The 18,428-nt window shown below is 31.0% G+C and overlaps 2 protein-coding genes across 2 annotated transcripts; both read left to right on the top strand.

Annotated features, from left to right (window-relative positions):
• The first annotated feature begins 10,507 nt into the window (after nt 1–10,507).
• LOC109797494 (putative carboxylesterase 12) lies at nt 10,508–11,698 on the top strand. The gene has a single exon (XM_020357550.3). It carries the CDS (start codon nt 10,573–10,575, stop codon nt 11,521–11,523), a length of 951 nt encoding a protein of 316 aa, XP_020213139.1. The 5' UTR covers nt 10,508–10,572; the 3' UTR covers nt 11,524–11,698.
• A 5,623-nt stretch (nt 11,699–17,321) lies between these two features.
• LOC109798677 (putative carboxylesterase 12) lies at nt 17,322–18,428 on the top strand. The gene has a single exon (XM_020359031.3). The coding sequence runs from the start codon at nt 17,358–17,360 to the stop codon at nt 18,315–18,317; it is 960 nt and encodes a 319-aa protein (XP_020214620.1). The 5' UTR covers nt 17,322–17,357; the 3' UTR covers nt 18,318–18,428.

Here is an 18,428-nt window from a genome sequence, read left to right as displayed (position 1 = left end):
AAAAATAAAATAAAAAATATAATAGTGTAAACGGTTATTTAGAGTTGGTTAATAGTTACTAAAAATATTTATCTCTTAAAAAAAATTAAGGGTATAATCTTCCACAATCGTGGAGACAAAAAACAGTTACGAAAATAAGTATTCCTTTTATCTATTAGTATAGATTATTATTATTATTATATATATGTATATATTTATTGTTTTAATAAGGTACCATTTTTTTAGAAGAAAATAAAATTGATATTAAACAACATAAAATTGTTATACCATTTGTTGAGGTACCAATGAAGTTTAATATTGATGGACAATTACTCATATGACTTTTTTATTATTATTTAAAATTGTACACTTTTTTAATTAAGTTTAATGTCGTATGCATGATGATTAGGTTGAAAATTTTTATTTTAAATTGGAGGTTATTTTATATTAAAATTTATTTTAAATTAGAATTAACTTAAAAAAAAATAGGTGGGTTGGTGAGCTGACCCATTTAGCCCACCAACTTGTGGTGGGCTGAGCTGGGTTAAGAGATTTTGAACATTTAAGTTGGTGGACTAGGTTGGGTCAACTCACTTTGGGCCAAACCGTTTTGACAACCTTAATTGTGAGTTGACATAAATGGTATAGGATCCAATATGAGTTTGTGTTCTCCATGACATGAGTTCGACACCCTCAAATATGATCTTATCCACAGGAAAAGAAATAACAATTATTTTTTACATTTGATTCATCATTCTATATGACTAGATAGTTTGTAATGTGCACAAAATTGGAAGATCGCAAAATAGAAAAGAAATGGTTGGATGCCATAATCCGAGTTGATTGATGAGTCAAAGAAGATTCATTACAAAGGTTTATCCCTTTGATAAGAACCAAGAGAAGAATTCTCTCAAGAGATAACAATATCATTCAATGACTTTCAAAAGTGTTTACAAACTAGTGGGAAAAGCCTATTTATACTTAACCCACTTAAAAAGTGTATTAGACACTCTTCGGCTCACTAAAATGACAACAAACATGGTTTGACGCACAAAACAAATTCAAACTACAATTGCAGTTGCACCATTTTTGCTTAGTCATTGAATTCTTGCTCAACTAAAATAGTCACAAGGAGAAATTTTTGCTCTACTACAATCTTATCACTTAGCAAGAATGCACTTTGAAGAAAAAGAGAGCTAAGCTTGCTCAACCATGATTTGGTTGCTTTGCTAAAATAGCCACAGTGAAAAATTCTTGCTTAGTCGTGAACTAGTCACTCAGTTAAAATTTAACAACCAATTTTTTTCTCTCTAATTTTATCTGTATTTTTCTGACAAAAATAAATCCTATATTAAGTTGACTAAAATACAAAATCAACTCAACATTATTACAAAGCATCATAGTTAGAATTTAACAACCAATTTTTTTTCCTCTAATTTTGTCTGTATTTTTCTGACAAAAATAAATCCTATATTAAGTTGACTAAAATACAAAATCAACTCAACATTATTACAAAGCACCATAGTGCCTAAAAGGTATTCTACAAGTTAGCTCCATTTCTTCAAGCAAAAGAAATGGTTGAGCCTCCTTTATTAGAGTCCTCCAAGGTCTTCAAAAGCAATCCAAAAAGTATCTTATGTTTCTTCCTTGATTAGCCATTCCATGATCATATTACCCTCTACAACCATAAAATCCTAATTTGGTAGGTCTCTACTGGTACTTCGTTCGTCAAGTAAAGTCTTGAGTTAAATTGGGCACCATTAAACTTTGGTTAACCATTGAGTGGACAATGACACTTGATTTGAAGATCTCTAGTATGTCATTAACTCCCTACCCGATCAGTAGTCATGGAATATCATTCCTTAAATTCAAGTTTAATATATTTAATTAATTGACATTTAAATTATTTATTATATAGAGGCTCTAGTTATATTTATAACATGTATTGAAAAGATTAAATTTACCATTTTTAGTTTTTTTAATTGTTTATAAAATAAATTTTATTTTTGGAATAATAACTTAAATTTATAAATAGTTTTTTTTTTATAAAAATAATAAGTTGTTTTTAAGAAACTAAAAAATTGACGTTTATAATTATTTATCAACAATTTTTTTTCCCTTTTAAGTTGATTTACCACATTAAAACTGTTTTTCATGTATCCAAATGAAATTAAACATATTAAAATATTCTTTAGTAATTTTATCCAAACAAAGTTTCAACCTGATTATAACCTACTATAACAACAATCATTATTTTCCTATTTTTCAGTTGTTTTTATAGAAAATAAAATATGTTTGTAAAAAAAGTTGATTGTTTGAAAAATTAGTTAAAATTCATAAACAACTAATTTTTTGAAAAATAAATTGTTTTTATGAAGTTGAAAATCTGAACCTTATAATTATTTCTCAATAGTTTTTCTTTAAAATTGATTTATTACATAAAATTGATTTTAATGTTATATTCAATCAAAATTAAACACCTTACAATCAATTGTTTTTATGAACTTGAAAATTCGAACCTTATAATTATTCCTCAATAGTTTTTTCTTTTCTTCTTTAAAGTTGATATATTAGATAAAATTGATTTTTGTGCTTATAATTCAAACGAAATTAAACACCTTAAAATCAATTATCAACAAATTCACTAAAAATAAACTTTTATTTTGATTATAATCCATTATATTAATAACTATGATTATTTATATAATTAATTATTGAAATAATATAATTTTTACAATTTTCCTAAATTAACACACTATTAATTCAGTGTTAAACTAATACTTAATTAATAAAAGACGCGTGTTGAGAGGGCAAATTTGATGTTAAAATAATATAATTTATTATTATATTTGGAAGACTTTGTATAATACGTCCATGGGCCATTTTTTTTAAAAGATAATTTAATTACCTTAATTATGTAAACTTTAAATTACCATATTACCCTTAATTTGGACCATTATAATTTGTTGTAGATTATTTTTATCTTTAATGATCTTTTAATTTTTAAATTGTTCTAATTAAAACTCAAAATTTTATAATTAACATTATAGAGATATAAATTCAAATCATAATTATTTTTTCATCAATTAAAACTAATTTATACAATTTTGTAAATTAAAAGTTTTGAATGATTACAAATTTTATATATTAATTAAGATTTCTATTATAAATAAAATAAAATCTTAAATATATTTTGAATATAATTTTTCACATTTAATATTTATTTTCATATACATGTAAATATCTATAAAAAAATTAATGTTTAATATGAGACTCAAAACCTTCATTCCCTTCTTTATTCCTTCTATTATTTCTTTCTCTTTCCATTTTTTTTCCTTCACTCACTTACCTTCACTCGTTGTGTTGGAAAATCATGGCATTCTTGATGTTTCTTTGTTGTTGAACTCATTCCTCTCATTTTGATTCACCAAGGTACTGAGCAATAGGAGAAGTTGAGGGCTTTGAGTTAACGACTCGCCGTGGTTCCTACACTTAGTAGAATCGCACTATTAATAGTGAACTAAGATAAATAATAAAATTGAATAACTCAAACACAAAAACATGGAAAATATATAAGAATAATTGAGTTTTTAAATATAAGGTATTTATACAGTTATCCAAAACTAATATCTCCTAGTGTCGGTCAAGCACAACAACTGTTACCCAAGGTGGTAACTCTGACACTAGGAACCAAAAATTCTATTTCTAGCAACGGACGCAACCAACAGCTCCAACTTAGCCCTGATTTTCTCTCATACACATTATGATCATGACAGTCCATCCATATGGAAATAGAAGGGTAAGCTAGAGTTCAATAAACAACCATACAAGTATATGGAAATACTATACTACTCATTCATCCAATCGTCATCACAACACAACCACACAGTTCAACATAAAAACCCAACTCATTCATACAACTTAGAAACAACTTTAATACAACAACAACAACAATATACAACTTAAAATTTAATGCGTCGTCACACATATACAATTAGGAGATCTCCAACAACTAAGGTTGAGTAGTCTAGGTGGCATAAACCCTACCGAATCCAACGTTTGACCTATCTTAACCAGGTCAGGTATAAGACATCGTTAAGAACTCCGAAGAGAACCAGGTATGGACAACAATAGGCGATTGCTTAGGTGTGCCACTTAGACTCGGAGGTCCAGTACTACTGTCAGGGCAAAAGGGTTTGGGTGTGAACCTACCATAGCCTTGGTCTGCATAACCAATCCACATATGGGGTTAGTCCACCCACTGCCCTCCAAGTACCACGCACCCTCCAGTACCTAGTCAAAGACTACATCTCTAACTAGATACTTTACTCAATTTGGTCATTCAACCATGACATGGATCGACTACTTCCACATCGTCCACACAGTACAAAAGAGTTCAACTTTAAAACAACTTTCAAATTATCACCTTAGTACTATGTATCTCAATATAGAACATATATCTTCACCATATGTCCCTAACTTTTCAACTTTACAATAATGCAATAATATGTATCTTACAACAATAAGCAACTTTACAATAATACAACAATAGGCATCTTACAATAATAAGCATCTTTACAACAATACAACAATATGCATCTTACAAACAACTTTACAACAATACAACAATAGGAAGCTTTAAGGCAACTTACAACTTAAAAGCAACATTCAACAATAAACATTACATACCAACTTGACAACTTTCTATTCAACTATACAACTATACAACTTTAATAACTTTAACAACATGTAAAAAACTTAATTCCAACAATTACGCAACACATAAGCTTCATACAACTCAAAAATGATCTCAGATTCAACAAGCAATGAATCAACACATCAAAATCATCAAAACCCCATTTTTCCCCAAAACCCCAAAAATGAGGAATTTCTTTAATTCAACCACTTCTCAAAACTCATACATCAATGGAGTTCCTAAACTCCCCTGAAATTAAACAACCTACATTCTAGCTTCCCTCACCTGAAGATTGGCTCTAAAAAGCCAAAAATCTGAGAAGAAGAAGAAGAAGGAGAAGAAGAAGAAATATCCTCCAAAGCTTGACTCTTGAACTTCAATCCTCCAAAAACAAGTTTTCTAGTATGAAATTCAACAGAAGACAAAAGACATTAGTAATCTAGAGGAGGAGAAGAATCATACAGAGAAATTTGAGAGAGAAAGGAGCTCACAGACCTAGAGTCTTTCTCTCTAGAACTTCTCTCTAAAACCTCTCATTCTCCTCAACTGCCCACAATTCCTATTTATAGAAGTTCAGTAGTGGCCAGAACGGCCCGTTTCGGATTCGGAATAACCCGTTCTGCACTCACTCATCATGTGTAAAACTTCACATCTAGAATGACCCGTTCTTAAACTAGAACGGCCCGTTATGGAGTTGAGTTTTACTCATAACGACCATTATTGGAACGACCCGTTCCAGATTGGGAACACCCCGTTCCAGTTTGGGAATGCCCCGTTCTCAACTAGGATTTATAGGTCCATTTAGTAGTTTGAAACGGCCCGTTCCAGTCTACTAATTACGTTACATTGAGCACCGGAGTTGCACAGATTCTCCTTCTCCATTCTTCATCTTCATTCTTCTCTTCTTCTTCCTCGTAGAGCTTGAGATTGAGGTAAGGGAAGCTAGAAAACTTGAGTTTTTGATTTACATGTTAGGTTATTTGAATAAATTGAGATTTGATTCTGAAATTTGTAAATGGGGGATGAATCCGAAGTGATTTTCATATTGAACAATGGGGTTCTAGTTTTTTGATGAAAGGTTTGAACATTGATGATTTTCTTTGGATTTGGCTGCATGCTTGTTGAATTTCTTGCGCTTTCTAGGCTGTATGAACAAATTGGGTAGAGATTTTGAGTATAGATCATGTTTAAACGAAAGATTGGTGAAGAGAAGAAGACGATCGAATGTGAAAACCATGAAATTTCAAAAATTCTGAGACTCACAACCATGGCCGTGGGGGAAAATGAAGTGGGTGAAACTCACAGCCATGGTCATGGGGGAAAAATGAAGTGGCTGAAACTAACATCCATGGCCGTGGGGGAAAAATGAAGTGACAGAAACTTGTAACCATGGCCATGGATTCACGGCCATGGCCGTGGGGAAAAATGGAGTGGCAGAAACTTGCAGCCATGGCCATGGATTCACAGTTATGCTTATGGAAAAGAAACTGAGATAGCAAAAGTCCAGTGCTAAAGCACTGATTTGAGCATTGCAACGGTGAGGGTAGATGACCGAATTTGGTCTTGATCTCTCATGAAAGTTGTAGCCTTGGATTTTATCTTTCCAATGACACTGGAATCACCCAAAAAAGAGGTCTAGAACTTCAGTTATGAACTCCTAAGCTATTTTGTGTTCTCAATGATGATAAGAAGATTGATGTCACATGCATATAGAGATAGAAACATTCATTACACAAGTCTTAATTTATGATTGAGATAAATTGTATGACTTGCTGGTTATGGATGATAAATGGATGTATGAAAATGGATATTGTAGAAATATGGAAGGAAACTTACATGGATGTGAGATGTTATTGATGTGTGTGTTTATCCTTATGCCTTATATATGTTATGTATAGATGAGATATATTTTCACTCCCTATATTTGTGTTGCTTGTGTTTGGGTTGATCACTATTTGCAAGAATAGATCAGGTACAAGAATAAGTATTTGATGGAAAGATAAGCTTAAAAAGCATCACTTGTTTGGGGGTTTTGCTTTGATTAGTGTGAGATGAGGGCAAAGTTTTAGTTTTAGTAATTAGTTGAAGTTGTTTTAAATTTTATTTTCTTATGTTTTACTTTTGAGTTTATTCTATTAGACGGTTTGTGCCTTATTTTGATTCAAGCATTATTTTCTTTATATTCTATTTCATTTATTAAAGCTGTGAAAAAGTATTATGAACTCTTTTACAAAGTGTTGAGACAAAAAAAATTATTAGTATTTTATAAATTTTTATATTAAGTTAATTAACTCTTTATTTAATTATTTAGTATAGAGGGGTGTCACAATTATATTTTCTCAAAACTTACTGTTAGATTGAAATTTTGTATTACCTTGAACAAGCCAATTTTTTTTTAAAAAAATGAACAAAAATATCTATTACGTCAATTTTGATATACATGAATGAGGTATTGATAATTTTTTATTCATATAAATTTTGTATATATAATGTGAGAAAAATGAAGTTTCAATCTAACAATGGATTTTGAGGAAACATCATCGAATTGAAAGTTATTAAACGATACAATAGTTGTTATAGTTACACTAGTGTAGTTTGGTCCCTCCAACACACATATATATGTTAAGTCTCATTTATACTTATTTGCATATATAAATTATTTAACAATTCCACCCACTCTTGCAATATAATGGTTCCTTTTTTGATTCAATTATGTGCAGATAAAGTTAACCCAAAAATCATCTAACAATACCCTAATACACCTCAATACCCTAATAGCTCAGGTCGGGCGCAAGAGTACCTGCGTCGGGCGTGCCTAGAGACAGAGAGCAACTACCTCTCTGGAAGACATTGCGTCGGGCGTGTAAGAATTGCGTCGGGTGTGTAAACCCTACCCTGACTCGTCCAGCTTGTATTTGATCAAATCTTCGAGGCTTCCCTCCTCATTCACACATAGGGCAACTTCTAGGAGTTGTGGAATGGATTCCCGGTGCTTGGGATCGTGCTGTGTGTGGGTCTTTCCTTCGGTTCTTCCATCTTCTCTTCCATCTCTATTTTTGTTTTACCCTCATTATTTTGAGTGGTTCTACCCAATATTTTGTTGGGTTAGATGTAACCAACCGAACTCTTGTGTAATCTTCATCCTATCAATGATATATGCTTATTTCATTCATTGTTGTGTTTTGTTTCTATTATTAATGCTTGCTTTGGATTAATTCTCCTTTGCTTGATATAGGGTCCATTGGGTATTGGAAAATAGCCTTTAAAACTAACTAGCTTTGAAACAAAATACCTAGTAGGAAATGTATCTAGGAATGGAGCTTGACCCATTAGTAGTCTTGAACCCTTACCTGTAATGCAGGTTCATATATTAGATACTCAAGGGATTGATATTCAATATATGCACCTAGGCTCTTTCTCTAAGGGATTAGGTTTGATGAGACTTTTGGGTTGACTGGGCTATGAGTGCAATAAGAGAACAGTAATCCATCCGAGTGAAGTTTGGTGATATCTGACCCCACGATCTCACAAATTCACAATATCATTTTCTATCCTTCCCACACACACACAAATTGTTTTCTAGATTTAAAATTCCAATGCAACATAACATTTGTTCTAATTACATTACAACCTTCGAAAAATTGGAATTATTCTTTAGTTACGAATAGTCATTAAATACTTATTTTACCTATATTAGTCCCTGTGGATACGATTTTAATTTACTACTAGTATGACCGATATATACTTGCCGTATTTGATTCCGTGGTTAGAATCATAACGATTTATAACAAAAAGAAAAACTAACTTCAACGGAAATTCAACAAGTTTTAGATATATACATCATAGTGATTGATATTGCTTTTTTATTAATCAAAATTGACATATATACATTTCAAAATATACTAAAATATGAATAATTTAATTGTCTTCTATTAATTATTCAATTTTAGATATACATATTCAAAGTAATATAAAGTCGGAATTCAATGATTTGATCGCCCAAATTTACTTTATATAAAATTATTGAATAGTGTAATAGTTGTAAAATATACATCGATGTAATTTGATTTTTCCCCATATAATTATGTAATAAATTTTTAATACTATTTTATATTATTTTTAAAAAGAAATTAAAATTATTATCTCTTTGATATATATATATATATATACACGACAAATTAATATATTTTTTTATTTATCATGTATTAAAAATTTTAGTTTATTTATCTATTATCAACAAAAAAAAAATATCTAAAAAAAATTTATAACAAAATTTTCACGTATGAAAATATTTGTTTATTTAGCATATATATTATATTTAATTCACATTAATATACTAAATTAATATAATAAAAGTATCGTATATTCATTTATTTAATTTATTATATTTATTTAGTTTATTCATTTTTATCAAAATAACTCGGACATCATAGAAGCAACAAATCTAGATTCTTTACTAGTGTCATTTGTAGTTATTTTGGTAACTTATATGATATCTAAAATATTTTCCATCACTATAGTTGTTATATAATTTGTATTAATTTTTATAAGTTATATAACATAAATATTTTAGGCAAATTTTTAATGCAAATGAATAATTTTGTAAATATATAAAGAGCATTTATTTTTTTATAATTACTAATAACATTGGCACGAAAAAATAACTAGTAATTAGTAATCATATTAAAACGTAAATTTAATAATAATTTGTCATCATTTACATTACAAGATGTTTATTGAATTTCTCTAAATATTTTTAAATAATTTAATATTAAACCTTAAACATGAAAAAAAGTATTTCATTAAATTATTTAATTTAATTTTATTAATAAAAGCAAATAATAATATAAATAAAACTAAAACAAATATTTACAATGATCAAAAATATATTATAAAGATTAATAATAATGCTTATAAATTAAAAAAAAATTAAATTAAAAACTAAAATTGAAATTCAATTATTTTATGGAGATTAAAAATGTATTTAAAATTTAATTATATTAAAACTAAAAATAATAACTATAAATTTATTTATTTTATAAAAAACAAAATGACTTAATTACACTTTTGGTCCTCCTAATTTAGTGTAGGAGCAATTTTGGTCCTCATAATTTGAATTTCTTAATTTTAGTCCATAAATTTAAATAATAGACAATTTTAGTCCCACAAACAATTTACCATCCAAAATTTAACCGACGTTAATTATATGAATTTTATGCTAAATAAACATTAATTATATATTATTTAATTTCTTTTCTGTTTGTAATTCAGGTTGTGCGTTAATGTTGCAACTGGAACGGCTCGTTCTCCAAGCAAAACGGGTCGTTCTGCTTGCACGCGTAGTTTGTTAATTTTGAAACTGGAACGTCCAAGCAGAACGACCCGTTTTGATCCATTCGTCATGTGTGTATTTTTGCATCCGGAACGGCCTGTTCTAAAATGAGAACGGATCGTTTTGCAAGTGCTGCAAGAAGAACGGGCCATTCAGAAAGGAGAACAAACCGTTCTGGATCTAGTTTTACACCATGTTCAGATCCAAAATGCAAAAAAATTAAAATTAAAATTCACATCATTAACATCGGTTAAATTTTGGATGATAAATTATTTATGGAACTAAAATTGTTCATTATTTAAATTTATGGATCAAAATTAAGTAATTTAAATTATAAAGACCAAAATTTCTCCTACACCAAATTATGGGGACCAAAATTACAATTAAGCCGGATAAAATAAATAAATCCATGCATAGCACGATAATTAGTTGAAGTCATTGATAATACTTGGGGACTATGATGCATTACCTAAGATATTACCCTATATATAGCTGATGATTTTCTCACCTACCAATACCATAGCTTTTCATTTATCCTTCATCACATAAACCAAGATACTTGCCCATGGATTCCAGCTCTAGCGAAGTAGCACAGGACTTCTCACCCTTTCTCAAAATCTTCAAAGACGGTCGCTTGGTCAGACTCATGGGCTGCGACGTCCTTCCCCCCTCTCGCGATCCCGCAACAGACGTCGAATCCAAAGACGTCGTCATCTCCAAAGACGACGACGTATCGGCCAGGATCTTTCTTCCCAAACTCCATCATCCAACCCAGAAGCTCCCTCTACTCGTCTACTTCCACGGCGGGGGTTTCTGCATAGAAACACCCTTCTCGCCTCCTTACCACAACTTCCTCAACTCAATCGTTTCCAAGGCCCACATCGTTGCTGTCTCCGTTCACTACAGAAGAGCCCCGGAGCACCCCGTTCCCGTCGCTCACGAAGACTCTTGGGCTTCGCTCAAATGGGCCGCGGCCCATGTCGGCGGAGACGGCCCTGAGGAGTGGCTCAATCGCCACGCTGATTTCGGGAGGGTGTTTTTCGCTGGAGACAGCGCCGGAGCGAACATCTCGCACCACATGGGTATTCGGGTCGGGACCCACGGGCTTCCGGGTCTGGATCTTCGGGGAATTGTTTTGGTGCATCCTTTCTTTTGGGGCGTGGAGCGAATTGGATCTGAGGCACAAAAGGCCGAAGGTGTTGGCATAGTGGATAATTTATGGCGTTTTACTTGCCCCGCCTCGAGTGGATCCGACGACCCGTTGATGAACCCGGCTAAGGATCCGAATCTGGGGAAGCTGGGTTGCGAGAGAGTGCTGGTTTGTGTTGCTGAGAATGATTTGCTGAAGGATAGGGGCTGGTATTACAAGGAGTTGCTGGACAAGTGTGGGTGGAAGGGTGTTGTTGAGGTCATGGAGGCAATTGGAGAAGGCCACGTGTTTCACTTGTTAGATCCCGATTCTCACAACGCTGTCTCTTTGCTAGATCGAATTGCTTCCTTTATCAACCATAGTTAGGGATTATAACTTATGTCTGCAAAAACTTCGGACTTTGCAGACAAAGTTGTATGTTGACATCCTTCGTTTACTTGCATTTTAGTTTTCAGAATCTGCGCTTTCAGTTTGTTTTATGTCATTGGCTGCTTTCTAAGATCAGTATAATGGTATAATATTATCTTAGCTTTTTCATTAATTATCCTTAACGGGTCCCTGCTTGCGAAATTTTGCTCTTAGACTTCCAAAACTCATTTACATCACCAAAAATTGACGAGATGGATAGCAAGTTATATAAAATTAAAATAATAATAAAATTTGGCCATTCTTTATCATTTTGTATTTAGGTTCACTTTTTCTTTTATCAAAAGCTAGGATAGTTTCTTACCCTACTAGATGCGACTTTTCCTACAAATTTTTTATAAAAATTCGCAAGAAAACTCGTTCTTACAAATTTTTCTACAAAATTTTATCTGCAGGTAATACTTTCATGGTTAATATGTTTTTGCGAATTTTAAAACTCGCAAGAAATTTTCTTGCAAAAAAAATTGCAAGAAAGTTTCCTGCGAATTTTTTTGCAAGAAATTCTACAAAAATATTTTTTACGAAAAAAATTAAAAAAATTACTATAAATTTTATCAACAATTCTTTAACTTTCAAATGCTCAGAATGAACTCATCCAAAACATTTATTTCCACGCCTCTAACATGTGATATATAATCTTTTAAATTCTAAGATTGTAGATTATAAGCTTTAACACTCAACCATAAAAATCAACTTGTAAGGTAAGTATTGTCCCAACTTATATACTCTTTAATTATTTTATTTTCAATTGATGTGGGACTTGAAGTTTTTTTTTTTAAATATTAAACTTATAAATTTAAATATTTTTTTGATTTTTTTCTGTAGATTAAAATTGGCAAGAAAATTTGTAGGAAAAGTTACTTGCAAAATTTTTCTACCATTTAGTAAACATTACTTGCGAATTTATTTTTTGCAAGAAAATCTACAAGAAACAAAATAAAATTCTTACAATATTTTCTGCAAATTTTTACCGTGGAAAAAAATTTCTATGATCATTAAAATTGTAGCAAAATTTGCAAAAATTTCTTGTAGATTATTTTTCATAAAAAAAATTTGTAAGAAATATCTGTAAATTATTTTTTGCAAATAAATTCGCAAAAAATTTCTGTGAATATTTTTTTGCAGGAAAATTCGCAAAAAGAAATTTGCAAATATTTTTTTGCAGGAAAATGACATTTTTCTAATAGTGTTAGTAGTCTTTTGTACCGTTTTATTAATGATAAATAAAATAAAAATGAATGACATGTAAATATGTTCAAATATCAAATCTCTTCCAGAAAAATCTAGTGGCTCCTAAAGTTTAGGAGTTGTTAACTTGTTATATATACATTGAATTGATATTATGGATGTGAATTTCTTACATTTTATCATAATCTCACAAATTACATTGTATCATTATTATTATTAGGGAAAAAAGAAATATTGTGTGTCTCTATATAAAAAAATAAATAATGAGTGATTATTTAAAATATGTAAAAGTTTTTAAAACTATTAAAATATCACAATCAAGTAAAAAATAAGAGACAGAATAAATAAATAAATACATAAATAAAAGAGAAATTAATTTAAAGATAATTATAAGTGTAAAGTAGTCTAAAATTTGTGTACATTAAAAAGAAGTATCCCTTTTATTAATAATAAAGACTAATAGTTCTATAAATATTGACATTTATGATCTTTATAATGCTTATTTTGTAAGCTACTCATGGGGGAACAATTTGAAAGTTGATTGCGTCTTGTTATTTAACGAGTTTGATGAGTTGGTCAACCATCAATTAGAAGGTCTGCTTGATTTGCTCAGTCAGTAATAGATCGACACAAATAGTATAAATGTTTGATTTGTTTGATTGCTCAGTCGCATACCAATTTAAATATTATCAATCAGTTATTATGTTCGTGAGTTCTTTACTTCAGACCATGATCTGATAAATTACGTTGTATCATTATTATCATTAATAAACCTATAAATCTTGATATGTATGATCATTATTGTGTCTATTTTACAAATCACAAGACCTTGTCCTAGTTACTCATGGGAGAATGGTTTAGAAGCCGATCAAGTATTGTTATGTGATGTACTACTTGACGAGTTGGTTGATCATCAATCGGAGAGTTTTCTCACTTTGCTTGATCGTTGGAAGGTGGTAGATCAATACAGTACACAACCCTCCAACCTTGAGCATAGAAGTGTGAAGAGTTTGACTTATTAGATCAAACAGAGACCGATATAGTACAAAACACAATAGAACATTAAAAAATAAAAATAAAAATAGCACAAACATGTAATTAGTTGAGATGAGGTTGTTCCAAACTCCCAATTTGACCATTTATCTTACATTCTAGTTTTACGTAGGTTAAGTTACATACACTCGTAAGGATCTTATAATAATTATCATCTTCCATGTTCTTGAGCTAATAAAAGATGCCCCTATATAAAATAGAAAGAAACAAAGGGCCAAGAGCCAAGTCTTGGCCAGAAACAATTTCATCCCGCCAACCCAGCCCGAGCAAGTGATATTTGAAATAAAAAAAAATTATTTCATTTTTAACTAAATTATTTTATTAGGATTGTGATTTTAAGCATAAAATAAAAAATTTATAAAAATATGTTAAATTATTATTTACCTGTTTAGAATAATATCGTCAATTATCATGAAAATTTGTGTTGTGTTTGAGGTTTAGGGTCGTTTAGAATAATATATTTATTGTCAATTACTGTCAAATAGCTTTCAGTCGTATGGGTCATTACTCAAAATAAGTTATCAAATATAAGTCAAATATTAATTGATATATTCAAAATTTTATTAAATATAAAGTAATTAACAAATTACTAAAATAAAGATGTAAAAGAAACAAATTAGTAAATATTTAACAATTGTTTGTCCTACCCAATTCGACTTCTAAGCACGAGCGCACGACTTTCAGCTAACATTCATTGACCGAAATATCAGCCAGAAAATAGTAGTGTACGTAGGAGTATATCTTATCTAAGCATGACTTTCATGCTTATATTCATTGACCAAATCTCATCTAGAAAATAGTAGTATATTTGTATCTTTTCTAAGAATGACTTTCACTTAATTACCTTAGCAATTTTTCAACAAGATTTTCTAAGTTTAAAATCAAGAAACACCTCGAACGAATAATAATTACCTTAAAAAATCTTGATGAAAATTTTTCTAAGTTAAAAATTGTATTGGACATAGGCAAGTAATAAATGAAATATAAGGAGAAAAGTAAAATATAACACTATTATTTTTACGTATACGGTAACGTATCTTCTACTATTTATATTCCATGAATTTTGTTCTTAAAGGGACATTCATTCTTGAGATTACATTCATATACTCTGAATACTTACTAACTTAAACTTCGAAATCTCTTTTGGATGAGTACCACCAATTTGAAGATCGATGACCAAGGATCGAAGACTTTGAATGAGTACTTTTTCCAACGAGTACAAAAATATAGTTAAGATATACCACAACCAAGTAGTGATCATTCTTGTATAACTAAAAATAATTTCAAGCATAAAACTTAAATCTAAAACATACATATAATTGAGTAAGTCTTCAAGAAAAACACTTTATTATCTTTTAGGCACATCCTTAATCAAGTAGGTCCTTGATAGGAAAGTTTTATTATTTTATAGGTACATCCTTAACTGAGTAGATCCTTAACAAGGAAACCTTATTATTTTATAGAAACATTCTTAATCAAGTAGGTACTTGAGAAGAACACTTTATCATGATATAGGTACATTCTTAACCAAGTATATCCTTGGCAAAGAAGTCTTATTATTTTATAGTACATCGTTAACCAAATAGGCCCTCAACAAGAAAGCCTTATTAATTTATAAGAGCATTCTTAATATAATAGGTCCTTGAGAATGACACTTTATTATCTTATAGGCATATCCTTACCCAAGTAGGTCCTTGGGAAGCTTTATTATATTATAAGTACATCATTAACTAAGTAAGTCCTTAATAGAGAAGTCTTATTATTCTATTGGAACATCCTTAATCAGAGAGATTATTGACAGGGAAGCCTTATTATTTTATAGGCATATCCTTTACCGAGTATATTCTTGGTAGGAAAGCCTTATTATTTTATAGGGAAATCCTTAACCGAATAAGTCCTTGGTAGGGAAGTCTTATTATTCTATAGGCACATCTTTAATCGAGTAGATCTTCGATAAGAAAACCTTATTATTTATAGGCATGCACATCCTTAATCGAGTAGTTCCTCAATAGGAAACCTTATCATTTTATAAACACATTTTTAACCGAGTTAAAATTACATCTAGCAATGTAGAAATTCACACATGTTAACAAAATATATTTAAGTCTAAGTTTTTTTTTTATGCATAATAATAATAATAATAATAATAATAATAATAATAATAAATTAAACTAATTACAATTTTGTACATAATGTGTTGCCTAATTATTTTAAATTTTATTCCGTGTCAATTATCTAACTTTCTGATATACATCTGATAAATCGACTAATATGACATATATATCTACTAAATTTCTTCCTATAGTATTATTAACATTAATCATTATATATGTCAAAAATCACAAACATTAATTATAATATAAAAAATAAATATAATAGTCTCGTTATCGTATAGTGTACACTATATAATAAATATTTATATTATAATCTAAAGATAAAAAATAATTGAATACTATAAATACTATTTTGCTTATATATATGCCGCAAGAATTTTAAACTTACAATTAAATACATTAAACAAATAAAAAAACATTTATTTTTATTACATAAAATATATATTAAATAGTTTAATAATAATATATATTTATATTAAATACATTATACAGCGTTCTTTGTCGGTGAAGAAATACTATTGAGTGTTGACTATTAAGTCTGACTCTCCCACTAATTGATAAGGTTATCAACTCTCAAGCATGAGTGGATGCCAACCACTGACATGTCTCAACGTCTCTTTCCGATGGAAAGCGAGCTTCCCTCCAAATTTCATTGCCCATTCGTTCCTTCCAATTCCATCCCTTTCTCTTAGATCAACCATAAGTCATAAACTTGGAAAACCTCTTTACTCTGCACGTCCCACGTAGGGGTGGGAAAAAAAATTGAACTCGTGATAAATTGAACTGAAGTGTGTTATAAAAAAATTAAACTATTTATAAAAAAATTGAACTAAATTATTTAAAAAAAACTGAACTGAACTGTTAGAAAGATAACTATACTAAATTATAAAACTGAACTGAATTATAAAAATTGAACTATTTTTATAAAAGGATAAAAATTAAATGTGTCTAACATGTTATGTCTTAATGAATTAACTCGATAATCTAATAACCAAAACTTAAAAAAAAAAAGTGATAAGAAAAATTGTATCAATTTTATCGAACCTAACGGATCAATTGAATTATGTTGGATTACTTATTTTTAGGCTTAAAATTTACTGAGTTTGTTTGACTTAATTTTATATTTTTTCTTTGAAAAATTTAAATAAAATGGAAAATAAAATAAAATTGACAAATGTGTCCTATTTTAATAGATCAACGAGTCAAAATTGTTTAATTCAAAATATCATAACAGTTTAATGCAGTTTAAATTGCAGTTCAGTTCAAGTTTTTATAATATAGTTCAGTTCAGTTCAATGACACAAAAAAATAATTCATTTCAATTCGTATGAACTAATATCTAGTTTACTTCGGTTCGTCTGAATTAATATTAAGTTTAGTATCGCTACAATTCAGTTTATTTTACCCACCCCTACTACCATGGATTCAACCTCCACCGACAGCGAAGTAGCCTATGACATCCCTCCAATCCTCAAAGTCTACAAAAACGGCCGCATAGAGAGGCTAGCAGGCGTCGAGGTTGTTCCTCCGTCTCTTGACCCCGAAACCAACGTGGAATCCAAAGACGTCGTAATCTCCGAAAAAGACGACATATCCGCCAGGCTTTACATTCCAAAAACCACATACCCCCCGCCGCAAAAGCTCCCTCTCCTTCTCTACTTCCACGGTGGCGCCTTCCTAATCGGAACCCCGTTTTCTCCCAACTCCCACAACTACCTCAACAACGTTGTTTCAAAGGCTAACGTAGTCGCTGTCTCCGTCCACTACAGGAGGGCACCGGAGCACCCGGTTCCCGTCGCCCACCAAGATTCCTGGCTCGCGCTCAAGTGGGTCGCTTCGCATGCGGCCGGAAACGGCCCTGACGGGTGGCTGAACAGCCACGCTGATTTTGCGAAAGTGTTCTTCGCCGGCGACAGCGCCGGCGCCAACATCGCAAACTATTTGGGCATTCGGGTCGGGACAGAAGGGTTTCCCGGTGTGAGGGTTGAAGGGATTGCGTTGGTGCATCCTTATTTTTGGGGTACGGAACTGCTCGAGTGTGAGGCGAAGCGGGCCGAGCACGCTGCTAAAGTACACGATTTGTGGCGTTTTTCATGCCCCACCACGACGGGATCCGATGACCCGATTATTAACCCGGATAAGGATCCGAATCTGGGGAAGCTAGGTTGTGGGAGAGTGCTGGTTTGTGTGGCTGAGAAGGATTTGCTGAAGGACAGGGGTTGGTACTATAAAGAGTTACTTCGTAAGAGTGCTTGGCCTGGAGTTGTCGAGGTGGTAGAGACTAAGGATGAGGATCACGTGTTTCATATGTTCAATCCGAATTGTGAGAATGCAAAGGTTTTGCTCAACCAAGTTGCTTCCTTCATCAAACAGCGTTGAACATTGTTATGTTATGTCTGCTTTATTTTGTTGTTGTGTTTCGGTTCTCCTTTTCACTGTATGCTCTCCACCTTTCATCAGAGGCAATAATAAAATGGATTTTTATGGTGA

The sequence above is a fragment of the Cajanus cajan genome, chromosome 3 (genome assembly GCF_000230855.2).
Source record: "Cajanus cajan strain Asha chromosome 3, NIPB_CcT2T_4, whole genome shotgun sequence".
NCBI lineage: Eukaryota > Viridiplantae > Streptophyta > Magnoliopsida > Fabales > Fabaceae > Cajanus > Cajanus cajan.
Note: the sequence above shows the minus strand (reverse complement) of the source record. Positions and strands in the feature narration are given on the sequence as shown.

Excerpts from the sequence above, each read along its gene's own strand:
- LOC109797494 (XM_020357550.3), top strand. The coding sequence starts at position 10,573 with ATGGATTCCAGCTCTAGCGAAGTAGCACAGGACTTCTCACCCTTTCTC.
- LOC109798677 (XM_020359031.3), top strand. The coding sequence starts at position 17,358 with ATGGATTCAACCTCCACCGACAGCGAAGTAGCCTATGACATCCCTCCA.